Source organism: Maniola hyperantus, chromosome 2 (assembly GCF_902806685.2).
Source record: "Maniola hyperantus chromosome 2, iAphHyp1.2, whole genome shotgun sequence".
Taxonomy (NCBI): Eukaryota; Metazoa; Arthropoda; class Insecta; order Lepidoptera; family Nymphalidae; genus Maniola; species Maniola hyperantus.
The window spans coordinates 424,416-447,751 of record NC_048537.1 but is presented as its reverse complement, the minus strand read 5'-3'; the positions used below and the strand labels follow the sequence as shown (position 1 = coordinate 447,751).

At 37.7% G+C, this 23,336-nt stretch overlaps 1 protein-coding gene across 1 annotated transcript in view; it reads right to left on the bottom strand.

Moving 5' to 3' along the window:
* The window catches only part of LOC138403626 (cell adhesion molecule Dscam1-like), a 117,483-nt gene that overhangs the window by 92,711 nt on the left and 1,436 nt on the right, over positions 1 to 23,336 (bottom strand). Inside the window, exon 2 of the mRNA XM_069504880.1 lies at positions 7,697 to 7,805. Coding sequence (XP_069360981.1) covers positions 7,697 to 7,742 — 46 coding nt within the window. The 5' untranslated portion in view covers positions 7,743 to 7,805. The remainder of the gene's footprint in view (positions 1 to 7,696; positions 7,806 to 23,336) is intronic.

The window sequence follows — 23,336 nt, the reverse complement described above, 5'->3', positions numbered from 1 at the left end:
GCACCCCTCACACGTCCCTATCCGCCTTCTCCACTCCTGTCACGCTGGCGAATAAGTTTGGAATAGAATAGGATTTCGATGGAGTGCGTGGATTTTTGTGAACGGAGTTCAACCATGTAGTCGTGGTTTGGTACAATAGTAAATGGTACAATATTAATTCACCAACAACAGTTCCTAAAACCCATAGAATAGGAGTGCAGTACCCTGCAGCATCAGTATTGAAGAGTTGGAACTTAAAGTTCAATAATGGTATATATGTTTGGCATCTACAATATTATCTCACAATCAACAGTGGCTTAGGAGTGCAATACCCAGTACCCTGCATCATCAGGGTTGAAGAGTTGGGATATCGAGTTGAATTATGAAGTCGTTGCTTGGTACCTAAACCAGAGATAGTTTATTCTAAGCGTACCTTTAATATCAATTCAACATCAACTATTCCTAAAACAGCTGATTGAAATCCAAAAGTACAAAAGCTACCCGTGATTATTATGATGATGGTTGAGAAGTTGGCACTTGAAGTTTTAACATGTATGGTTTCTAACAAAAAAGAATGAATGAAATCGGACTACGCGTTAATGAATTACAGCTCAGTATACATTTTAACTTTCAACCCCTCTCCTAAGGGAACCATGCTGAATTTCGGGATAAAAAGTATCCTATATCCTATATCCTTATAGTATGACGTCAAATCGTACCAAGTTTCATTGGAATCCATTCAGTAGTTTCAGCGTGATGCGCGGCCGTGATACAGACAGACAGACAGACAGACAGACAAAAATGAAAAAAATTCCAGTTTTGGGTTCAGTATCGATTATAGAGTGCCCTCGAAAAAAAAATTTCAAAATATCTTCAATGTACAGAATTTCACCTGTTACAGTTTTATTATAAGTAATAAAATAATAATAATAATATTGATTCAGATACAAGTTAGCCCTTGACTGCAATCTCACCTGGTGGTAGGTGACGATACAGTCTTGCTTACGACTATTTCGGATTGGAAATTCTTGGATTCAGGTTAAATGCAGTGCAAAAAGAGAGATCATTAGGATTCCGTACCTCAAAAGGAAAAAGGAACCCTTATAGGATCAGTTTGTTGTCTGTCCGTCTTACAAATAAAGTACGCAACGCTTCGTACAAATAGTACTTTTTTATTTATTTATTCAGATACAAGTTAGCCCTTGACTACAATCTCACCTGGTGGTAAGTGACGATACAGTCTTGCTTACGGCTATTCGGATCGGGAATTCTTGGATTCAGATTAAATGCAGTGCAAAAAGAGAGATCATTAGGATTCCGTACCTCAAAAGGAAAAGGGAACCCTTATAGGATCAGTTTGTTGTCTGTCTGTCTGTCTATCTGTCAGTCTGTCAGTGTGTCTGTCAAGAAACCTGTAGGGTACTTCCCACTGACCTAGAATGATAAAATTTGGCAGGTAGGCAATAACAGTTATAACACACGTAAGGGGAAAAATCTGAAACAATGAATTTGTGGTTACATCACGAAAAATAAATAAAAATGTGTTCATTAACGAATAGTTAGTATTTTCAACTTTCAAGTAAGATTAGTAAACCAAGTGTGATATCATATAAAAGGACCTTACTTGTACATCAAAAACCGATTTTATTTATTTTTATCCATACTAATATTATAAATGCGAAAGTGTATCTGTCTATCTGTCCGTCTGTTTGTCTGCTAGCTTTTCACAGCTCATCCATTTAACCAATTTTGATGAAATTTGGTACAAAAATAGCTTGCATCCCGGGGAAGGACATAGGCTACTTTTATGATAAATAAGATTTAGTGGATACCGCTATTTTTCTGGAAATAACGTTAGATGCGAAACTTCAATGGGGCTCTCATATAAATAACTTATCGAACAGACAGTTCTGCTGCATATGCGGTAAAAAAGATTCGCCAGTTGACAGACATAGAAACGGCGAGACTAGTATATTTTAGTTACTTTCACAGCATTATGTCATATGGCATATTATTAGAAAAGAAAAAGAAAGAAAAGAAAAAACGTTTATTTTTTAAAGCTGTACCACACATTACCAGTTACCAACTGGTTAGGTTATCCCAGCGCCTCTTATACTTGAGTAATAAAGTCAAAAAACCTCAAGTAGAAGAAGCGCCGGAATAAAGTATGTCATGTGTGGCACAACCCAAAAAAAAAGGTCCCTACTCAGCATAAATGCATATTGTCTTGCACAAGTACAAAAACATACAGCGCTGGTTTTCAGTAGAAACCCTGATTCAGATGGCACCACGGAATTATTATGGGGTAATGCTGCTGATATAAATTCTATTTTTGTGCTGCAGAAAAGGGCTGTTCGAGCCATATATAGTATGGGACCACGAGAGTCGCTGAGAACTAAATTTAGAGAAGTTAAAATTATGACAGTGCATAATCAATATATTTTTGAAAATTTATTGTACGTATATAAAAACATAAATAAATTAACAAAAAAAGTGACTGTCATAAGTTCAAAGTGACTGTCATAAGTTCAAAGTTTTCATAAAACGTAAACTAATTAAAAAATCCTATTACATTGTAAAGGATTATTTAAATGATAAGCAAGCTTGGGAATGAGTTGCTCGGCTTTGTGATAGTTCTAATAAGTTTAATTTATGATTTTGTAAAGTGGTGATAATAAAAAGAATACCCGGCTGAGTTAGCTGTGGGCTCTTCTCAGTCTTGGGCACGTTTGGAACCCTCGTAGCGTTTGCGAAATAATTATCACCACTATATTTTACAAATCCAACAACTGACAATCGAAAAGAGTAATTTATTACCTATTTTGAACAAATCATTTGACTTTGACTTTTGATCCCGGAAAATCAAAGTTCCCACGGGATTTTTAAAAAACCTAAATCCACGCGGACGAAGTTGCGGGCATCATCTAGTGCATAATAAATAGTTTTTGATTTATCATGCAAAATGTCAAAAAATACTATTTACCTATTTATTTATTTTTATTTTTCACTAGCTGCCCCGGCGAACTTCGTACCGCCTAACAGTCGATCCTTTTTCAGGAATTTTTTAAAAATTTTCTCTCCGTAAGAACCATATTCGTACTTCAAGGAATATTATAAAAAAAGAATTAGCGAAATCGGTTCAGCTGTTCTCGAGATTTGCGATCAGCAACACATTTAGCGATTCATTTTTATATGTACCGAAATTCTAGTTACATAGTAGTAATAAATTAAGTTACATTGTAAATGCTTATCTCTAAACGGAGATTTAGAGATAAACATTTTACTATTGTAGTACGGAAACCTCGGGGCGCGAGTCTGACTCGTACTTGGCCGGTCGGTCTGTCGGTCGGTCGGTCGATTTATTTTAGAATGCATCGTATCGACAGCTGGTGGTAGTAGTTTACATATATCCTACTAATATTATAAACTAGGTGAAGCTATGATAGCCTAGTGGTTAGGACGTCCGCCTTCTAAACGGAGGTCGGGGGGTTCGATCCCGGGCACGCACCTCTAACTTTTCGGAGTTATACGCGTTTTTATTAATTAAATATCACTTGCTTTAACGGTAAAGGAAAACATCGTGAGGAAACCTGCATGCCGAGTTCTCCATAATGTTCTCAAAGGTGTGTGAATTCTACCAATCCGCACATGGCCAGCGTGGTAGACTATGGCCAAAACCCTTCTCACTCTGAGAGGAGACCCCTGCTCTGTAGTGAGCCGGCGATGGGTTGATCATGATGATGATGATGAGGTGATGCCCACGACTTCGTACGCGTGGATTTAGATTTTTAAAAATCCTGTGGGAACTCTTTGATTTTCCGGGATAAAAAGTGGCCTATGTCACTCTCCAGGTCAACCATACCCATGCAAAAATCACGTCGATCCGTTGCTCTGTTGCGACGTGATTGAAGGACAAACCAACGAACCAACAAACAAACACACTATCACATTTATAATAGGTGTAGTGATGTGTGTGTGTGGATGTTTGGATGTTTGTTACTCAATCACACAAAAACGGCTGAACAGTTTTGGATGAAATTTGGAATGGAGATAGATAAAAGTGTTAATTTAGGGTATACCCTAAATTAACACATAGGCTACTTTTTATCCCGGAAAATCAAAGAGTTCCCACGGGATTTTTAAAAACCTAATTCCACGCGGACGAAGTTGCGGGCATCAACTAGTAATAAAATATAATTTGGACTTATCCGAATTCCGAAAGTCAGGGTTGTCAAATCACACTTTACATTATAAAGGCGAAGTTTTGTATCTGCGTGTGTGTGTGTATAGGTTTGTTACCCTTTCACGCAAAAAGTACAAGACGGATTTGGCTGAAATTTGAAATAGTGATCGCTTTTGAAAGAGTTCTCGCGGGATTAAAAAACCACTATATCCTCGCGGACGAAGTCGCGTATATCATCTAGTTACAAATATAAGTATGTAGGTCATATTGTGTGCTTAGACAATTTAATTATATACTTGAGTTTTCGTGTAACAGAAACAAAAATGGATTGGCGGAAGAGGAAAAAGAAACGGTTTAGACTCGCAAAAGCTTCTCGCAAAAGCAAATCCCTTGCAAAGAGGAGATCTATTAAAATTCATCAGAATCTTCCCAAACCATAATATTATCTTGTGATGATAATGCCATTACTTTTTCGGGGTTATTCCCGTGCGTCACACCCGACGTGAGTAACAATGTGACTCGACGGGAATTTTATTTGACTGAATATGTACTTTTCCGGGATGCTGAATTTGATAATGACATTTATTTTCAAATCCAAAATAGTAGACATGCACTTTTCACAAAAAATAGAAATGGGTGTCGTTTTCAGGGTTTCCAGGATGCTGGTTTTGATAATGACATTAATTTTTTAATCTAAGATGGCGGGCCAGCACTTTTTATAAAAAATAGACGCGAGTGTCGTTTTCAAGGTTCTCCAGGATGGTGAATTTGATGATGACATTTATTTATTTTTAATAAATACTTATATATTATACTTCTATTTTAGTGGATCACGGGATTTTCTTTGGCAAGGAAACGACAAAGCAAAAAATCGAATTGAATTAGATTATGATGCTATCACACCGTACCATTTAGAGCCAGCTTCTGAAAGTTTGACACTGTGTTTGTAAGTTGATATTATTTAGATACTAGCAAATGCCCACGACTTCGTCCGCGTGGGCTACACAAAATTTCGAACCCCTATTTCACCCCCTCCAGAGTTGAATTTTCAAAAATCTCTTCTTAGTGGATGCCTGCGTCATAATAGCTATCTGCATGCCAAATTTCAGCACGATCCGTCCAGTAGTTTGAGCTGTGCGTTGATAGATCAGTCAGTCAGTCAGTCAGTCAGTCAGTCAGTCACCTTTTTCTTTTATATATTTAGATTAGGAATTAGGATTAGGATAATATAATTATTATGTTACTAGCTGCCCCGACGAACTTCGCACCGCCTACAGTCGATTCTTTTTCAGGACATTTTTTAAATTTTTCTCTCCATAAGAACCATCCCCGTACTTCAAGGAATATTATCAAAAAGAATTAGCGAAATCGGTGCAGCTGTTCTCGAGATTTGCGATCAGCAACACATTCAACGATTCATTTTTATATAATAATATAGAGATTTACTATTTGTTGTCAGATTTGTCAATGCTGAATTATGTTGTATTTTAGTGACTCAAGACATTCCTTTTAGAAGAAAACAAGGAAAATAAAATGAATGTGCCCAATATACGTACCACTGAAATCCAACATGATGCTGCAACATTCAATTCCGTACTAAATATTGAAAGGTCTACCCATACCATACTTGTAAGTTGTTATGCTATGTTTTTTGCATACATTCTATATAGATAATACTCACAATATATTTACGTTGATTGTATGTTTATTAATTCCAGAAATGAAATGGAGAGCTTCAATAGTTCTGCGTCGAATGATACATCTAATGTGACTGTTGAAACAGAAAATGATACATATTGTGTTTATGTGTGTAGTGGGCTTTTAGAGGGAAATTGAATTGTACCTACTTCCTGCTTATAAAAATAAAATTTTCATTTTTGAGATCAAAGTGGAATTTATTTAAACTTTTTTATACACAAGTAGATGGTATATATAGTTTTTAGTCGCTACTAATAGATAAGTGTAGGCAACAAAATTTATTTTCACAGACAAACGAATGTGTAATCATGTGTTCCTAATAGGTAATCCGCCAGCACAGAGAATTCAACTCCTAGAGTACGCATATACAAGGATTTACATGAAACAAAATCGTAAAATGTTGGCGGGGGACAGGGGAGAATGCTTTGTTGTGATTGGTGGACTGACTAATAAAAACAATGTGCGGAATGAGGGTACCGAACGGGCGTGGGCGATGATTCATTTAAAATTCCGTGGGATCACCACGATTTAGCAATGCAATTCCTTAGGTACAGCATCAGGGTCGAGAAGTGGGTCTTCGAGTTCAATGATAAAGTCTTTACTTGGTAGATATAGGTACCTACCTCTCAATATCAATTTATAACCGACAGTTTCAAAATCCCATAAGTTTTGGTGGTCATGTCCCCTGCAGCATCAGGATTGAGGAGTTGAAATCCACATTTTATATAGGACAATGTTGCAAAGTTTCTTTATCAATTAAAAAAAATACGCAAATCGGTTCAGAAATCTCGGAGATTTCTGTGTACATAGGTAGAAAAACACAACTCCTTTTTTAAAAGTCGGTTAAAAAAGTATCCTTTGTTAATTCTCTACTTGTCTGTAAAAGTCCCGTCAAAATAGGTTCTGCCGTTCCGAAGATTAGCCCGTTCAAACTTCAAACAGACAGACAGACAGACAGTTTTTAAAAACATTTGATTCAGCTGTTATGGTACAGTTCAAATAACAATATTATGAGCTTGCGGTAGTTATTTCGAAATTACAGACAGACACTTCATAGAAGTATGGATTTCTATAATATAATATAAGTACGAGTTGTTTATACACGCTGAGGTAGTAGTTACCTAATAGGTATGTATGTAAGTGAGATTTTATAGTATTCATCAAAAGATAAGTAGGTAATCATTATCATTCAAAAAAAATTTAAAAATATCTATTTCAGTAGGTAAAACAATTTCACATAGTGCGTAGTAATTGGGACCATCCCAGTAAGTGTTTTAGTATTGCTACGAGTACTCGTGGCAGGCGACCCCGCTCTTCCATAAAATCTTATACAATAATAATTGAAATAAGTAGTTCCTTCATAAATCATATATTTACAAAAATTCATCGGTGACATCTGTCCAACTCTCTGTGTGCCATCATCAATATATCCGGACGCTAGTGTGAGCGCATGCACTCGCTACACTGCTCATCACTGAGTCTATTTCTTTCTATCACAATGTTAGGTGAAATAGCATACAGGTTACCCACGTGGGCCGAGCAGTTCGGACGTGCATCCAGCGTCACCTTAAGGGATTGTCTTTTAAAAATGCCTGAGTTAAGACCGATGTTTAGATGTATCAAAAAATAATAATGAGCCTCATTGCGTGATACCCATGGGAGATATGAGGACTTAAAGTGTTTAAAACTTCAATGTAACAATCCTGCGAACAGATGATCGCAGAAAATGGACTTGTGAAAACGAAATAATCTATGGCAAGCTATCTATTTGGTACCTACTACATACCTCATTTTTCATGTTATATGATTTATGATAGAAAAGGGAAAAATACTCACCCATGGCAAGGAGTATGGTGAAGGTGGAGACCCACCACGAGCACATTGTGGCAGCGTCAGTCCCTGGTCACATCATTGATTGTAGCGTCATGTCTACCGCGCGTTCACTCTGTGGAAAAGAGGGTAGTTGTTAGGAAAAGTATTTGTTGGGGACTTCGATGGCCCTTATGATGAGTTCACTAAATAAACCTTTATTGTGGGAACATTACTTTTTTAACCGACTTCAAAAAAAGGAGGAGGTTCTCAATTCGTCGGAATCTTTTTTTTTTTTTTTTTTTATGTATGTTCCCCGATTACTCAAAAACGCCTGGACCGATTTTGAAAATTCTTTTTTTGTTTGAAAGGGTATACTTCAAAGTTGGTCCCATTTCAATTTGGTGAAGATCTGATGAACATCTTCGAAGATAGATACTGGAACTCCTCAACGGATAAGAGTAAATTGCTCGCGATCAGTGTAATAGCTTAGTAAACAGTAGACTTTTAACCAGTCATAGCATAATTCCATGGCACCACTAAAAATTGTGAAATAAATTTTTTTTACAAAAAAAATAAAAACCGACTTCGTTACATAAACACTAAAAATTGAAAAATAATTTAATTTATTACCGAATATATTATGTATACAAGAGTTAATATAGTTCCATAATAATATTTTTTGGGGTCGGAGTAAAATTATACAAAAGGTGTCATCACTGAACACTAGATTGACTGACTGACTTAGTGAATTGTTCGGGGTTCGCTTAATGTCTGCACACGGCACCTGATGCACACACACACATATTCTTCCTAGCGGCGTGGATTCGATTTCCAGCAAGGGCAATAAATTGTCTCTGATTTGGTTTGCTGGAAGACTTCGATCGTGGCTAGTTGCCCCCCTGCCTGCAGAGATGTGCTGCCGCGTAGAAATATATTAAGGACAGGGATCATAAATGTAACCGTATCACTTCAAAGTTAGCCTGCTTCCGTAGACTGCATCATCACCAGCAGTGGGCATTAGGCATTAGGCAGGAGCAACGGAACGTCGCAACGGAGCAAAGACCTGGAGAGTGACTAAAGGCTACTTTTATCCCGGAAAATCCAAGAGTTCCTACGGGATTTTTAAAAACCTAAATCCACGCGGACGAAGTCGCGGGCATCAGCTAGTTATAAATAAATAATCTCATATTTCAGACAGTAGGTCCATATTAATTAGTTTACAACAATTTATATTTATTAGTGTGTCAATAAATAGGTACGAGGAGAAGAAATGTTATATGAATAATATAACTCGTAAAATTTAACTCCTCACGCGCCATTTTAACTTTCTGTGTCAAATTTTATGTCAAAAGTACGATTTCTAGTCCTTATTTTAACGGTGAACCGTTCTTTTGACATGACAGTTGAAGAATTAAAATGGCGCGTGAAGAGTCATTTTGTACGGACTATTTATAACTTTGAATTTACTCATATCATCAGACTGCTGTTATAAATGGACCCAATAATAAAAAAAATATTAAGTAAGTATGTCAAATTCAACATGGCGTCATGCGGCCGTACGTGAGAAAGCGTGAATTTTAAATTACACAGTTTATTTCGAATATTCTCAGAATAATGTTATTCAAACAGTTAAAATAAATATGGCACGAAAAATAAAATTACATTTCGGAATGCGTTTGTATTTTTTGTGCCCTGAAATGCAGAGATTTCGCCCACTACAAAAAAAACCGGCCAAGTGCGAGTCAGGCTCGCGCAACGAGGGTTCTGTACTACAGTCGTATTTTCTCGACATTTTGCACGATAATTCAAAAACTATGATGCATATAAATAAATAAAAAACTGTTTTAGAATGCACAGGTGAAGACCTTTCATATAATACCCCACTTGATATAGTTATTTTACGTCGAAAATTAAAAATACTAATTTAGTCCATGTCCACAGTTTAATTTTTTTTGTGTGATGTAACCACAAATTCACGGTTTTCAGATTTTTCCCCGAATGTCAGCTATAAAACCTACCTACCTGCCAAATTTCATGATTCTAGGTCAACGGAAAGTACGCTGTAGGTTTCTTGACAGACAGACAGACAACAAAGTGATCCTATAAGGGTTCCGTTTGTCCTTTTGAGGTACGGAACCCTAAAAACTACTAGAAAAATCCGGTTAAGTGCGTGTAGCACATGCCGTGTTTGGTTCCGTAGTTGCCGGTCACAATATACTTAACACTTTAAAGTTTGAATTCGCGAACGGATCCCTGAATCGGAAAACGATTTTTATTTGACAACTACATCGGCGAGAACCCTTTCCGGGTTCCGAAATGAAGCACAAAAAAAAGACGTTATTACAAGGTGATCGCACGCTAACAGAAAGAAAGAAAGAAAGAAAGAAAGAAAACTAGTTTATTCATCATGTACTACTAGAAAACTAGTTTATTCGTCATTAACATGTACAGGAGGTACACGCACAGGCTAACCGCAGGTCTGTCGGCCGAACGCGAAATGGAACCCTAAAACATGTTACTGAGCTAATGGAGAGCCTTAATTAGATTTGTCAAAGCTGTTTCACGAATGGCTCCCCTTTATTATATCTCGTTAAGGCGATGCATAATTGATTCGAAGTTACGGAGAGAGCTGGCTCCGCTTAATATTTCAAAGATTTTTGTTCATAATCTCCGGATCGTATCTACCTACTCGTATTCAATTGGCTCGACGAACTCTAAATTGCGAGGTGAAATTCCGCCTTGAATAAGTTAAAAATGTATTTCGGTGTTATCTAATACCTACAATTTTAAAAAAAGCCAGTCAGATACGAGTATACAGATATTTTAGTAGTAACATAATGTAAAGGCTCGAGCCTTACAAAAATTTGTAAGGCTCGACCTTGATACAGCCCGAAGGTATTTGTATTAATTACTCGACAGAAGACATTCAAATCAATATTCTGTGTAGTAACAAAAATCTGTTACTATCATACTCTCTTTTGTAATGTCTAACAAAATGTTTCCATTGGCGTTATTATTTCATACAGAGTTTATTATTTCACGCACTTCGCTGATACTTATCTCGGAATGAACTTGAGAGCTTTACTAAATTAATTTGTCCGGATGAGTAAAAACGCTTACCTACTTACTTGATCACTTAACACTTGTAAATTAGGCTTTATTGAGGACTACTGAGAAGATCCAGGAAGAAACTCAGCAGTTGCTCTTTTCAAATCATACAAAGTTAGGTACATTTATATGGAACAATACAAACAACACCATCTTGTGAGCAACCGAAAGCTCAGTTGGTTGCTTTCATGCAACTTTGTCACTAAGGAATTCATCTGTTGTATAATAAACTCGACTTAATAAGAATGTTTTTATGAATATTTATAAATCTATGGTTTTAACATAATGTTTGTGCAATGTAAATCTAACAATTCTTTCGAAACCTGAACTTTCCTGAAAGGCCGGCAACGCATTGGTGGTTCCTCTGGTCAGCATGGGTGGCGTAAATCATTTAACATCAAGTGACCCACCTGCTCGATTGCTTGCCATTTTTATTTAAAAAAAAAACATAACTATAAAAGCAAACACATAGCCCCACAATACTTAACGCAGAAGACATAAGCGACGTGTTACCAGTTTATCGTATCGAAGACAAATAGTTGACAGTACAATAAATGACCAAGTAGGTAAGTACATTTACTATGAAACGAAGGAACTTTGAAAGCAATAACATTTAAAATGAAACGTTACAAAGTCGTAAAGTTCAAGAAGGTTGCGCAAACAATTCCAACTAGAGGTTTCAAGATAAAAATTTTGAGCGTAAAATTCTTTGACGACTTTTTAAAGCAGCGGCTGCGTTGATAAATGTAACTCGACGAACTCGCAGGATAAGAGTCGCCTTAATTTTACTCCTGCCGGTTTTACGAGGGGGAAATTTATATGGCCTGCCTTATACGGCGATGGTGCGAGTAGCTGGAATGGCTGCTTTACACTATGCCAGTTACTGGATCCAGTGACATAAAAGGATTTGTTATTTATTGAAGGTAATGCACTTTAAAAAGACACAAAAACAGTGGTTATTGAATTACCTAGGAATTTTAAAGATTTAACATGTCAATTTGTGTCTTTGTGTCTTAACCACACAGGGGCCGATTCTCTTGTACACAATCTCTAAACTAAATTAAAATGGCACGTCTAAATCTATTGATATCCCTGTCATAATGTTGCTTGCGGAAAAGAATCAGACGTCACTGAGGTTGCATTGGTGCATAAGCACCAATGAGTCGGTGCCATTTTGTTTGTTCAATAACCCTTTCCATACGAAGTAAGCCATACTAATATTATAAATGCGAAAGTGTGTCTGTCTGTCTGCTAGCTTTTCACGGCTCAACCGTTCAACCGATTTAGACGAAATTTGGTACAGAGATAGCTTGCATCCCGGGGAAGGACATAGGCTACTTTTTATCCCGGAAAATTAAAGAGGTCCCACGGGATTTTCAAAAACCTAAATCCACGCGGACGAAGTCGCGGGCATCATCTAGTACCTATATAAGTCAGTGATTACTGGACTGGAATGCTAGTTGGATAATGTAAAGCTGCCAAAATTCCTGGTGAAATGTAGTAAATTATAACCGGGTATACAGTATACACTACCGACGTAGGTAGATACAAGCGGCACATAAAAGGTGTTGGTAAGTAACTCCAGATTTTAGGTGACATTTTGCTGAGTTGTGGTATTCGGCGTATATTGATGTGGGTGACATTTTGCTGAGTTGTGGTATTCGGCGTATATTGATGTGGGTGACATTTTGCTGAGTTGTGGTATTCGGCGTATATTGATGTGGGTGACATTTTGCTGAGTTGTGGTATTCGGCGTATATATATTGATGTGGGTGACATTTTGCTGAGTTGTGGTATTCGGCGTATATTGATGTGGGTGACATTTTGCTGAGTTGTGGTATTCGGCGTATATTGATGTGGGTGACATTTTCTTGAGTTGTGGTATTCGGCGTATATTGATGTGGGTGACATTTTGCTGAGTTGTGGTATTCGGCGTATATTGATGTGGGTGACATTTTGCTGAGTTGTGGTATTCGGCGTATATTGATGTGGGTGACATTTTCTTGAGTTGTGGTATTCGGCGTATATTGATGTGGGTGACATTTGCTGAGTTGTGGTATTCGGCGTATATTGATGTGGGTGACATTTTGCTGAGTTGTGGTATTCGGCGTATATTGATGTGGGTGACATTTTGCTGAGTTGTGGTATTCGGCGTATATTGATGTGGGTGACATTTTCTTGAGTTGTGGTATTCGGCGTATATTGATGTGGGTGACATTTTGCTGAGTTGTGGTATTCGGCGTATATTGATGTGGGTGACATTTTGCTGAGTTGTGGTATTCGGCGTATATTGATGTGGGTGACATTTTGCTGAGTTGTGGTATTCGGCGTATATTGATGTGGGTGACATTTTGCTGAGTTGTGGTATTCGGCGTATATTGATGTGGGTGACATTTTGCTGAGTTGTGGTATTCGGCGTATATTGATGTGGGTGACATTTTGCTGAGTTGTGGTATTCGGCGTATATTGATGTGGGTGACATTTTGCTGAGTTGTGGTATTCGGCGTATATTGATGTGGGCTACTTTTTGCTGTTACATCGCTTAATTACTTTGATCATTATTATAACAAATAGTTTTTGTTCTCGGTTTCATCCAGCTCAAATTTGGGTCACACTATATACAATCCGGGATCCGAAAGTTTCATTTAATTTTGTCCCCTTCAATACATACGGTTCCGTTACTCCATCTTTTTAGAGTTCCGTACTCCATAAGGAATTATAGGATCACTTTGTCACGGAATGTTAATAGTACCGTGACTTTGTTGTCTGTCTGTCTGGATGTCTGTCCATCTGGACGTCTGGCCGTCTGTCCATCCGTCCGTCCATCCATCCGTCCGTCTGTCTGTCTGTCGGTCTGTCAAAAAACCTACATGGTAGGTACTTCATGAAATTCGGCAGGTAGGTAGGTTTTAATAGCAGATATAAGGGGAAAAATCTGATAACCGTGAATTTGTTCATACATACAAAACAACAAACAAAACATACAAAAAAATTGTGTTACATACAAAAAAAAAAAAATTGTGGTCATGAACTAAAAATTAGTATTTTCAATTTTCAAAGTAATATAACTATATGAAGTAGGGTGTCAGATTTTTATTTATTTTTATGCATTATAGTTTTTGGATTGGCCAGTTTTTAATATATTTTTACTTTATGTACATTATGATATATCTTCTAAATATATAAAAGGTGACTGACTGACTGACTGATCTATCAACACACAGCTGAAACTACTGGACGGATCGGGCTGAAATTTGGCATGCAGATAGCTATTATGGCGTAGGCATCCGCTAAGAAGGGATTTTTGAAAATTCCTGAAACCTGAAAGTCGAAGTCGCTAGCATAAGCTAGTGTATAATATTAGTAGATTTGGATACGGAGTGGAACCTACTTTGCGAAGCACGCAAATGTAATTCAAGGTACGAAGCGAGCTTATTTCTCTAAATATTTCAAAGAATTCTTGATAATATCCCGTGGCTTGTGCCTACTACGTACGAAATGGGCTCCACAGACTAAATTGCAAGGTAAATTTTGTACAAAATGAGTTTGGGAAAAAGTTTCCAGAGTTGACTAATAGAAATATGAGTTTTCATATTTCTATTAGTCAACTTTCGAGTGTTTTCGTGTTTCGGACTGTTGATTTTGATTGCGGTTGTTGTTGTTTGGAACTACTAGTATCCACATTCCGAAAATTTTGATTTCGAACATACGTGAATGGAAAGTTTTATTTTCAAAACTCGCATTATTTGATTACATTAGTATTGATAACCATTGAGTTCCAAACAATTTCCTAGCTTCGGCAGTCAGTTGGAGCAGACGTGTCGTCAATTTATTTTAAAATATTATAACAAGTCTCACTCAATAATAATTCATAAGTTGTAAGCCAAATAGACGTATATTGTGTGAAGTGACACCTCATCCTTCAGCGACAAGTGCACCCCGCTCCACCTCGGGTAAAAGAAACAGTTGCATTTTTCATCCTACTTACACCTGCGTGTATCGCCTAATCGCAACTGCACAGTTACGTCATGGGTAGTCGACACTTGCCACAGTCTACAAACATATCAGTAAGTCAAAACTTATCAATTTCACAACCTGACTTATCAAAAACTAGTGATGATGAGGGAACTGGAACCCGAACTATTCTTCGGAAAAGGAAGCGAGATTGTTGCGACGTTCTGTCCGAACTAAATAACTTTCGTACGGAAATAATATCTTTACTCGACACACATTTCAAATTGATGCGTGATGAAATCTCGACACTGAAAGGTCAGTTTGATGATATTAAAGATTCAACTAACAAAATATTAACAGAGCAAAATAGCATGAAAGCTGACATTTTAGAGCTCAAAAAACATAACACAGTCACAAAGTCTCAGATATCTAACCTTGAGAATGAAATCAAGAAATTCGAAACTAACCCACAGAATGCCGCTACACTTGACGTTTTTGCTAACGAGAAAATAATTGCTGAATTACAAGAAAGAGCTAACAGGAGCAAAAATATTGTCATTGTTGGATTAGCTGAACAAACCGCCGCGGATAACTTAGCACGCCAAGCTGGTGATATGAATGTTGCTCAAGAGACCCTTCAGAGTATAGTCCCCGCAAGTCACAAAATCATTAAAAGTCTTCGTCTTGGTAAATTCATTCCCGGAAAAACCCGCCCACTAAAAGTTATACTTGAGAGTCCCCAAGAAGTAAGAGAAATTTTACGAAATAGAAATAAACTACGAAATAATGTTAAAATATACTCGGATCAGACCCCTACCCAAAAGAGCATTATCAAAGAACTCGACCAAGAATTAAATCGTCGTAAAGACAATGGTGAACAGAACTTAATTATTAAGTACGTGAAAGGCACACCCAAAATCGTACGAATACAGCCAAAAAACTGAATATACTACCAGATAAACATAGTAACTCTGACGAAACCATAACTTACCAGATTTGTCATTCTTACCAGGATCTTCTTACTTCAAAGTCAAACCTAAACTTATTTTACGCAAACGTTCGAAGTATCTGTAGAAAAGGGAAATTTGATGAATTAAAATGCATATTGAAATCCGTAGAATGTACACTTCACGTTATTTTATTAACAGAAACATGGTTAAAATCTAGTGAAGAAACCGAATCATTCCAAATCCCGAACTACACGCACTATTATAACATCAGAACAGACTCCAGGGGTGGTGGTGTTTCTATATATGTACACAAAAATCTGAACCATAGCCTAGATGAAGAAATTTATACAGGTGGAGTCAATTACCTCTGGGTACATCTTGAGAAATGTGCGGTAAAAATAGGTGTTGTTTATAATCCCGGAATCTCAAATATAAACGAATTTCTTGAAGTCTACTCTGCACAGCTGGTCCAAAAGAAACGAGCAATAGTATTCGGTGACTTCAACATCGACCTTCTTACAAAAAATCGTCATAGCAAACGTTACCGTGATACTTTGCGGGAATGTGGTTTTCAAATTATTAACAAAATTGACAAAGACTACTCCACGCGTGAAACATCCACTACAAAAACCATCATCGACCACGTATGCTCAAACTTAAAAGATAAAGACTTTCATATGGGAATTATCGACTCTGCTATGTCTGACCACAAGCAAATTTACTTAAAGATGAAGAAATACAAATCCGCAAAAAAGAAATATATAAAATATGAAGCCATCAACTATGGAAAACTTTACACATATATTGAAGACACGAAATATTCATCGAACAGCTATGAACATTTAGAAAAACACCTAAAATGTGCAATAAATCTTAGCAAAATCACGAAAACCAAAATACAAAACTTACCTCGCCAAGACTGGATATGCAAAGAAATAATCACTAAAATTCAGCAACGAAATGAAATTTGGTACAAATTGAAAATGGATCCGAACAATGATGAACTTAAAGAAAATTATGTACAAGAAAGAATTAGCACAGCCGAAAAAATAAAAAATATCAAAGGAAAATTTTACTACGATGAATTTATGAGACATATAAGAGAGCCAAAGAAAATGTGGAGCCTAATAAACACACTATCAAACAATAAAATAAAATCAGACAGCACTCCTCCTAAACTTCTAACAGAGATGGGCCCCTTAACTGATGGCAATGAAATTTGTGGTAAATTTAATGATTTCTTTTCTGCGATTGGTTCTACTTTGGCTTATGCCATTTCTTCCAAACAACAACATAATACACCCATATTATCACATTCTCAAACCTACAATGACAAACTAACTGCATTTACACCATGTGAAACCGATGAAATCTATAAAATAATAAATGGCCTTGATCCAAACTGTAGCACGGGAATTGATGGTATAACCGCTAAAGTCATAAAATGTATCGGTAAACTCATAGGAAATGAATTGACTAACTGTATCAATGAACACCTTGCTACAGGAACTTTTCCAGATGCATTAAAAATAGGAAAAGTAACTCCAATTCATAAATCTGGTGCAAAAACAGACCCTAATAATTACCGTCCTATCTCAGTACTGCCGGTTATATCCAAAATTTTTGAAAAGCTTATTTATACTCGATTAAATAATTATCTTACATCTATAAACTTCATCTATAAGAGACAGTATGGATTTCGGTCACAATCCAATACTCTTTCGGCTACAGTTGACCTTATTACAAAATTACACACTAATATAGATCAGAAAAAGATTGCACTGGGCTTATTCATTGACCTAAAAAAAGCCTTTGATACAGTTAGCCATTCGATACTACTACAGAAGCTCAAAGATATCGGCATATCAGGGGTAGCATATAAAATACTAGAATCATATTTAAGTAAAAGACGTCAAATTGTTAAAATTGGTCAATATCAAAGCAAACCTTGCTATTGCTCTGAATTTGGTGTACCCCAAGGATCAATATTGGGACCACTGCTATTTCTTATCTATATAAATTCAATGCACGAACTCAAACTACACGGCCACCTGTCCCTATATGCTGATGATACATGTCTGTTTTACTTTGGTAGTTCCATAACCAACATAGTGAGTCTCGCACAACAAGACCTGGATACACTATCAATTTGGCTTGAGCAAAACCTCCTAACTATTAATGCTTCTAAAACAAGCTATATCATTTTTAAGAGCAAAAATAAAAAAATTCCAAGACATCCCCCACTTTTAATCAATAATCAAACATTGGAGCAGAAACTGTCCGAAAAATATCTTGGGTTAAGATTGGATAGTGACCTGCATTGGAAGACGCAAATCAAATATATTAAAAATAAGATTTCTAGTTTAATGGGGTCCCTGCGTAACATAATCCATTGCCTACCTCGTCGAGTACGCCAGACAATATATAATTCTTTAGTTAAACCACATCTACTATATCTAATTGAAGTTTGGGGATTCGCACCAAAAACACACCTAAAAGACCTACAAATTGCCCAAAACAAAATTATAAAAATGCTATTTCATTATGACTACCTAACACCCACAACCAAATTGTATAAAGAAACAAAACTCATGAACATCAAACAGCTCCATTCATATCACACTTGCATACTAATAAGGAAAATACTCAACAAATCTATTCACACGCATATCATTTTCACCAAAATACATCAAGTGCAGAGTAGAAGCAGTCGTAGAGGAGATCACATCTTACTCCCACAAACACGTACTTCTTAAGGAAGAAGAAACATAAAATTTGCAGGTGTACAAGTGTATAATAAATTACCGAAGGAGGTGAAGAATGCGAGCTCGTTCAATATATTTAAAAACAAACTCAAAAAACACATACTTTATGATATAAACCTACTTAATTAAATTTTGTTACTATACTGTATGAACTACACTGTGGCAACGATTTCGCATTCTTCCAAGGCGGAGCGATATTAAAATAAAGTGAATTGTGAGGGTGGATTTGAAATTATATCAACTACTTAATTAAAATAACAAATTGTTAAAGTAAAATATGTAATGTGAGTTGTAGATCAAGTAAGTTATAATGATTGCCGAACAAACGAATAAGTACCTACCTATTGTAAATATGTTTTCTCTGTAAGTGAATTTTGTAATTCTTTGAGAGAAATAAATAATTCTTTAACCTGAAACAAAAAACCAGTCCAGTGATAGTCGGAATCTCACACGAAAGTTTCCTCACCATCGTACAAGATTATAGGTAACAGTAGGATAGCATCGTTGCGACGTGATTGAAGGACAAACGAATAAACCAACAAACAAATACACTTTCGCATTTATAATAAGGATACCTACTGATTTAATTTTCCCTGATATACTAAAGTGACATCATCATCATCACCAACCAATAGACATCCACAGCTGGACATAGGTCTCTTGTAGGGACTTCCACACGCCACAGTCTTGCGCCGCCTGGATCCAGCGGCTCCCTGCGACTCGTCTGATGTCGTCCGTCCACCTAGTGGAGGGTCTAAAGTGACAAGCTTGCCTTAATTAAAGCTGTTACATCCAAGCAGAGCTCGGAGAGTGGAATATTCACCACTAATTAGCTTCTAGAATATTCCGTGGCACATAATGTGCGCTAGGGAGTGCTTTGCGACTGCGTCTAATGATGAATGCTCAGATTAAGAATCAAGGTAGATTTGGCATTTTGTTAGAGCAAGCTAGGTGTATAGAAAAGCTCTGAAGAGTGATAGAGACCTAAACACAGTTTTTTGTCTTTGTCATAGTTTAGCTTTTTTTGTTGGGCACGTTGTAGTTTGTGCCCAACAAACCTCTGTGATAGTAATTTATTGCGAATATAACGAATTTTTATTTAGTTTTCTGTTTTAAATTTAGTATTTAAGGTGTGTAGAAGCCATTTATGTGCCATTGCTGTGTAAAAGTTGTAGCGAACGCAAATTATGAAACATAACCTTTCATACGTACCTAAGTTTTTTACTTAAGTTTTTTCGACGACCTCCCTGGCGCAGTCGTGAGCGCTGTTGTCTTATTAGTGGGAGGTCCCGGGTTCGATTCCTGGCAGGGGTTTGGAATTTTGTAATTTCTAAATTTCTGGTCTGGTCTGCTGGGAGGCTTCGGCCGTGGCTAGTTACCACCCTACCGGCAAAGCCGTGCCGCCAAGCGATTTAGCTTTCCGATACGATGCCGTGTAGAAACCAAAGGGGTATTGGGTTTAATAAAAACTGCCATACCCCTTCCAGGTTAGCCCGCTATCATCTTAGACTGCATCATCACTTACCACCAGGTGAGATTGCAGTCAAGGGCTAACTTGTATCTGAATAAAAAAAAAAAAACATGTTGTAGCGAACGCAAATTATGAAACAACCTTTCATACGTACCTAAGTATAATTTCTTTTGTTGTTTTGTCCCTTTCGGGTGTACGCGTTTGGTAAGTCTCCTTTTTCTAAGTCTGAGGATGAATAATCATAACTCTATGGATGAATACGAGAGCCTGTGCCACAGAACTCTAAGGTAACTAAATAGAAATGGTACTAATGGCTCTATGCAGTACTTACTACTTAAGGGCAGGTCAATTAGAACAGCAAAAAATCCGGGCTATTATCTGGGTTCCGGTTGAAAAGAAAAAGGAACTCTTATAGGATCACTTCGTTGTCTGTCTGTTTGTCTGCCTGTCTGTCTGTATGTCGTGTCTGTCAATTTGGAGGAATGGAAACCGACAGGGTACTTCCGTTTGACCTAGAATCGTGAAATTTGGTAGGTAGCAATGTCTTCTAGGACAAGTAAAGGAAAAAATCCGAAAACCGTGAATTTGAGGTAACATCACACAAAAAATTTATTGATTCTTGTACGATGGTACGAAACCCTTCGTGTGCGAGTTCGACTCGCACTTGACCGGTTTTTTTAATCATCTACATAATCGTTGGATAGAAGTTTATAAGAAGTTTTTCTTTAAAAATTCTACAGAAAGTTTAGTTGCGTTATGTATTTAAAAAAGGTAAAGGTAGGTAAATGGACTAAATGGTATGTAGAATCATTTAAATGCGAGAATATGAGACGGGGGATGTAAGTGCGGGAGTGACACGGGAGGGGGGGAGGGGGGGGGGAGATGGAGTGCGTCTTAAACGCGGCGGAGGACGCTCTCCACACCTCGCTACGTGCGTGGAATATGATTTATTACATCTACATAATATATTATATTCAGACTGCACGCAGTTTATTTCAATTTACACAAGTTTACGCTTCTAAGTTGCGATAGCCTAGTAGTTGGGATGTCTGCCTCCTCATCGGCGGTCAGGGGTTCTATACCAAGCACGGAGAACTCCGGGTTCCAAACTGTTCTGCTTCTTTAGTACTTAGTGGGAAGGCATGTGGCGCATATGACTGTATGACATGCTGCACGTTAGAGTGAGGGAACTCTCAGTTTGATCCTTAATTGACGATATGACAAATATTAGGCTATGGTGACGTAAAAACAAAGAAAAGTAGAGTTACTTTCGGACTATGCGTCAAATGTACTAACATTTGACGCCTGCCAGTGACGTCGAAGCCTCGATGTTTTGTTAGAAGTTTCTAAGTCTGCGGCCCAGGTGGGAGCGAGGCGTCGGGCGGGGCGGGCAGCGGGCGCGATGCCATACTCTCCGACACGCTCTCGATGACGCGTCTTCCTTCCAATTTCTTGTAAATATTATAAGAGTTTTTTTACGTGATCAAATCCGAAATGTGGAGATCCGTAGGAGAACTAGAGTAACCGACATAGCTCAACGTGTTGCGAAGCTGAAGTGGCAATGGGCAGGGAACATAGTTCGTACAACCGATAGACGTTGGGGTCCCAAGGTGCTGGAATAGCGACCTCGCACCGGAAGATGCAGCGTTGGAAGACCTCCCACTAGGTGGACGGATGACATCAGACGAGTCGCAGGGAGCCGCTGGATGGCGACGGCGTAAGACCGTGGCGTGTGGAAGTCCCTACATGAGACTTATGTCCAGCCGTGGACGTCTATCGGTTGATGATGACGATGATTATGATTATAAGAGTTTGTTTCTACACGCTGGCCGCCCCGCAGGCCGCACCCGCTCCCACCTGAGCCGCAGACTATACTGTGGTGAATTGTGACGCTGGGGCTGATTCTCTTGTACACAATCTTTAAACTAAACTAAAATGATACTCCTAAATCTATTGCTATCCCTGTCATAATGTTGCTTGCGGAAAAGGACAGCACTAGATTTAGACCTGTTAATTTAGTTTAGTTTTAGAGATTGTGTGCAAGAGAATCAGCCCCATTGTAGCACACAGATTTGTCAGTTTTGGCGGGTTTTAGCGAAAACTTCTTGTTCATACTTACTTATAATTTCCAAAAACTATTCTTCCCTTAGAATTATCCTTCGCTCAACTTGTCACGTTACACCGTGTCTCGAAACACGTAGCGTGAGACAATGCGATACTATCTCACATTCGTGCCTGTGACTCCTTCCCTTTCGTCTTATCTGATTGAGCGCGAAAAAATAACAAAAAACGGCCAAGTGCGAGTCGGACTCACACACGGGTTCCTTCCGTACCATTGTACAAGATATTATACCAATTTGTACTTTTCATATATTTTTTGTATGAGGCCATTTTGAAATTCGCCATCTTGGTTTTTAGGGTTCTGTATCCGGAAGGTGCCAACAGGACCCTATTGTTAAGCCTCCGATGTTGATCCGTCTCTTTGTCTGTCAGCAAGCTGTATGTCGTGAACCGTAATAGGCAGAGAGTGAAAATTTTCACAGAATGTGTATTTCTATTGCCACTATTACAACAAAAAACATAATCTTGTGCGATGGTACAGAACCTAAAAACCCTGTGAGTACGGAACCCTAGAAAGTAAACAAATAGCACTATTTTTTTACTAAAACGCAGAGATAAGCTTAATATAAGCGATAGTTAAAGCAACGAAAAAGTAAGAAAATGTTTGTCTTTTACAATATTTAGAACCATTTTCCTGCACCTACTAAACTTGACTGTTTTTCTTGACTTGCTGAAGTCGGGAGGCATCAACTAGTCACGAAATAAATTTAATTTTTGAATTTAAAACTAAGTAGGTACCTACCTACCTACGCCATGGATTGCTAAGTAAGCAATAATACCACTTCACCATGACAAAGTCATCCAAATCCTTTTGTGATGTTTCAACAGGCTCTCGGACGTGGAGAGGGGGGAAAGGGGAATGGCTGAGGGCCGGAAATATCCTCGAGGGTTATGGTCAGGGGTTACACCCCCGTGCAGTCACAAAGGATCGCAGTAATATGAGTTATTACTAGCCTTTGAAAGAACGCCCGATAAGGATAATATTGTCAGGGACATTTTTATTGTGTTATGGGATGATGATCGCGACTTTTTCCGCGTAGATTTAAAAAAGTTGTGGGAACTCTTTGATTTTCCGGGATAAGAATTAGTCTATGTCCATCTTCAGGATACAAGCTATCTTTACCAATTTCTTCTAATATCATTGATCTTTACACAATTAAATGATGCCTGCAACTTTGTCTACGTGGATTTAGGTTTTAAAAAACCGGCCAAGTGCGAGTCAAAGTCGCGCACCGAGAATTCCGTAGGTAGTCAAGTATTTTTTCGTCATTTTGCACGATAAATCAAAAATGATT